Source organism: Austrofundulus limnaeus, unplaced genomic scaffold (assembly GCF_001266775.1).
Source record: "Austrofundulus limnaeus strain Quisiro unplaced genomic scaffold, Austrofundulus_limnaeus-1.0 Scaffold5, whole genome shotgun sequence".
In the NCBI taxonomy this organism is placed as follows: Eukaryota; Metazoa; Chordata; class Actinopteri; order Cyprinodontiformes; family Rivulidae; genus Austrofundulus; species Austrofundulus limnaeus.
This window is the reverse complement of record NW_013952407.1, coordinates 4,591,025-4,593,795: the sequence shown is the minus strand read 5'-3', so window position 1 is coordinate 4,593,795 and position 2,771 is coordinate 4,591,025. Positions and strand designations below refer to the sequence as shown.

The 2,771-nt window shown below is 40.2% G+C and overlaps 1 protein-coding gene across 1 annotated transcript in view; it reads right to left on the bottom strand.

Moving 5' to 3' along the window:
* Window positions 1-1,132: 1,132 nt before the first annotated feature.
* Window positions 1,133-2,771, bottom strand: part of fes (FES proto-oncogene, tyrosine kinase) — a gene marked incomplete at its 3' end in the record, with an annotated part of 21,386 nt that continues 19,747 nt past the window's right edge. Inside the window, 4 exon segments of the mRNA XM_014025807.1 lie at window positions 1,133-1,256; window positions 1,342-1,436; window positions 1,522-1,640; window positions 2,666-2,719. Of these exon segments, the coding sequence (XP_013881261.1) occupies window positions 1,133-1,256; window positions 1,342-1,436; window positions 1,522-1,640; window positions 2,666-2,719 (392 nt within the window).

The window sequence follows — 2,771 nt, the reverse complement described above, 5'->3', positions numbered from 1 at the left end:
TATCTATCTATCTATCTATCTATCTATCTATCTAGATGAAAATTATTCTAAGGTAAAGTTTGTGGTTTCCAGCTTTTATTAACAACAGCAAAAAACTGAGTTTCCCTTCAATGTTAGATTTAAAATTTTCTTCTAAATAAATTTAGAAACCCAAGAAGTTTTCCTTAAAAACACAAAGAAAGCCGGAGTAGAAAGACCCAAGTTCAACCCAGAATCTTCTTACTGTGAGGCAACCGTGCTAACCACTGATCCACCATCCATCTGGAGGTGCAGTTTGGATTGAGGTCACACGAGAAGAGATCAACCTGCTGGGTCTTACTCCGACCTGCCCTGCAGCTCAGGGGGCGGAGCCAGGGGGTGACTGGGGGTGGCCATGGCCACCATAAAAATATCTTTGGCCACCCCAACCGTAGCTTTGTCATCAGAATTCTATGTTTCTATGCACAGAGTGTACGCACTTCTCAGGTGCTGTAACATGTTAAGTCACTGCCCAGGAGAAAAGAAACACAATTTGATCCTCAGCAAACTGCTATGTAGGGAAAAAAATGGTAMTTTTCTTGACCACTCCTACAAAAATCATCTTGTCTGCTGCAGCTCATTGTTCACCCTGCAGAGGATGAAGTCTCTTCGTGTGTAAATCTGAGGAACAGAAGCTCAACTGTTCCTCAGCTGACAGCTTGGTTTAACGACACACGTCTAACTGCTGCATCACCTGCTTAGAGACGGCTCAGGATGCAGGAGAGCATCGATTCAGACTCCACACAGAAAAATAAACAACTCTTGACTGAGGAGGACTGAGTTTAACAGAYAGAAGATCCAGGATATTCAGCTGTTTGAGACAAGTGTTCGATTAAAACAGGAGTCCTGAGTGTGTGACCCCCTTAGACCGTTTCATTCAGGACTCCTAACTGTGCTTGGAAAAATAATTTTCCTATTTTCAGTGTTTTTTGTGCATTGAATCGAGAAGAAAGTTTATATGATAGAAATCATTTACTTTATGTGATGAAATCATRCTTTTGTAATGAAGCAGAAAAGAGAATATTTGCAGGTAAAATGTGTATTTTTGGTTACAGGAGAAAAGGTTTTGAATTTATTTTAGCTGAGTTCTGGTTCAATAAAGAGCTGAACCAACCTGTGGATGCATTTCTTGCTCTCCAGGTACTCCATCCCCGCTGCTACGTTCTCCGTCATCTTGACCATCATCTTCGGCCTCAGATTGTGACCCTCGCTTCGCAAGAAGGTGAGAAAGTCTCCACCTTGGAGAGATCAGACGACACAGAGGACGAGGTGTCACAGAGTGGTGCTGGAACAGAAACTGACGCTGCTGGAAGACGGTGTTACCCTGGATGAGCTCCATGATGATGTAGATGGGCTGTTTCTGGGTGCAAACGCCGATCAGTTTCACGATGTTGGGATGGTCGTACTGCTTCAGGATCCTGCACGGCACAAAGGGAGGTTTACACCTCTGTGTGTGTGTGTGTGTGTGTGTGTAGGTGTGTGTGTGTGTGGGCTGGTACTGACCTGGCTTCCATCAGAAACTTACTCTTGTGTTCTGGAGCCAGGTTCTCCTTGCAGGATTTCACAGCTACAGGAGTTTTATCAGAGCGTAAACACCCGCTGTACACCTCTCCAAAATTACCCTGCAGAGTCAAAGAGACGTCAGGTTTAAAATATTTACACTGCAGATTTATTCTTTAATGTGTTTGTTTCTGTTTCTGACTTCTTTCTTTCTTTTTCCATGATTTCTGTTCTTGTTTTCACCTCTTTTCTGTTCAGTTGATCTGGTTTTCTGCTTCCTGTTTGCACCTGGTTTAGTTTTCTAACCCTGCATGGAGTCAGGCGTGTAGAGTCGTTTACCTCTTTCAGTTTGTAAAATCTGTTTTCACCTCTTTTTTTCTGACAAGTTTCTATTGTGTCCGTTTGTTAAATCACAGTTTTGTTTTCCTCTGGTGTTACTTTCTTATAAACTTATCGTGTCTGATTTTCACTTAGGTTTGATTTATTGTTTTTATTTTAAAGCTTTTTGAGGTGTTTAATTCTAAAATTGCRACACATCTACTGAGTTGCACAACTTTCTAACTTTCAAACATGCTGTCACGACAGTGCAGCAGTTCCTATTTGTCACATGTTTGCAGCTCAACAGTTTGTAATTTCCATTGTACTATTTTAAATTGTACAATAAAGGGAAATGTTTTCTGTGTTACTAATTTAGCTCTGAAACATTTCAGTTTTTTGCATGGGTTCGATAAAGGCAGAAAATTAAATAATTTTCTGTTTTTATTTTTTTAAGTTTGAAGTTTTCTAGACATTAAATTTATCTGTAAAGTGATATAATTTAACACAGACCAGTTAATAAGTTATTGTGAATTTTGCAGCAGGAGGAAGTTACTTTTACAATAGTTTGGAGGTTCAGTTTCTACATTTTTTTATTCCCAGYAGTTTCACTGGTAATTTAAACAGAATCTTAATCATCCTGTTTTGGTCGATGATTTTCTGACAAATAAAAATTCACTTCAGGTCAAATTTAAAAAAAAACTTTCCTTGCTTGAAATAACAACAAAACCCTGTCAGTTTAGCAGGAAGTCTTGCAGCAAGAGGAAAACAAAGTTGTAATTCAGCTTCCATGTTTTCAACATTTCTGCTAACAGAAGACGAGCTGACGCACCCGACCAATGAGGGGTCCCAGGATGATGTCATCGTGTTCCAGGACCCACTTGTCCTGTAAACAGAAAACACACGGTGGAGCAGTTCGTTAACGGGAGATCAGCTGT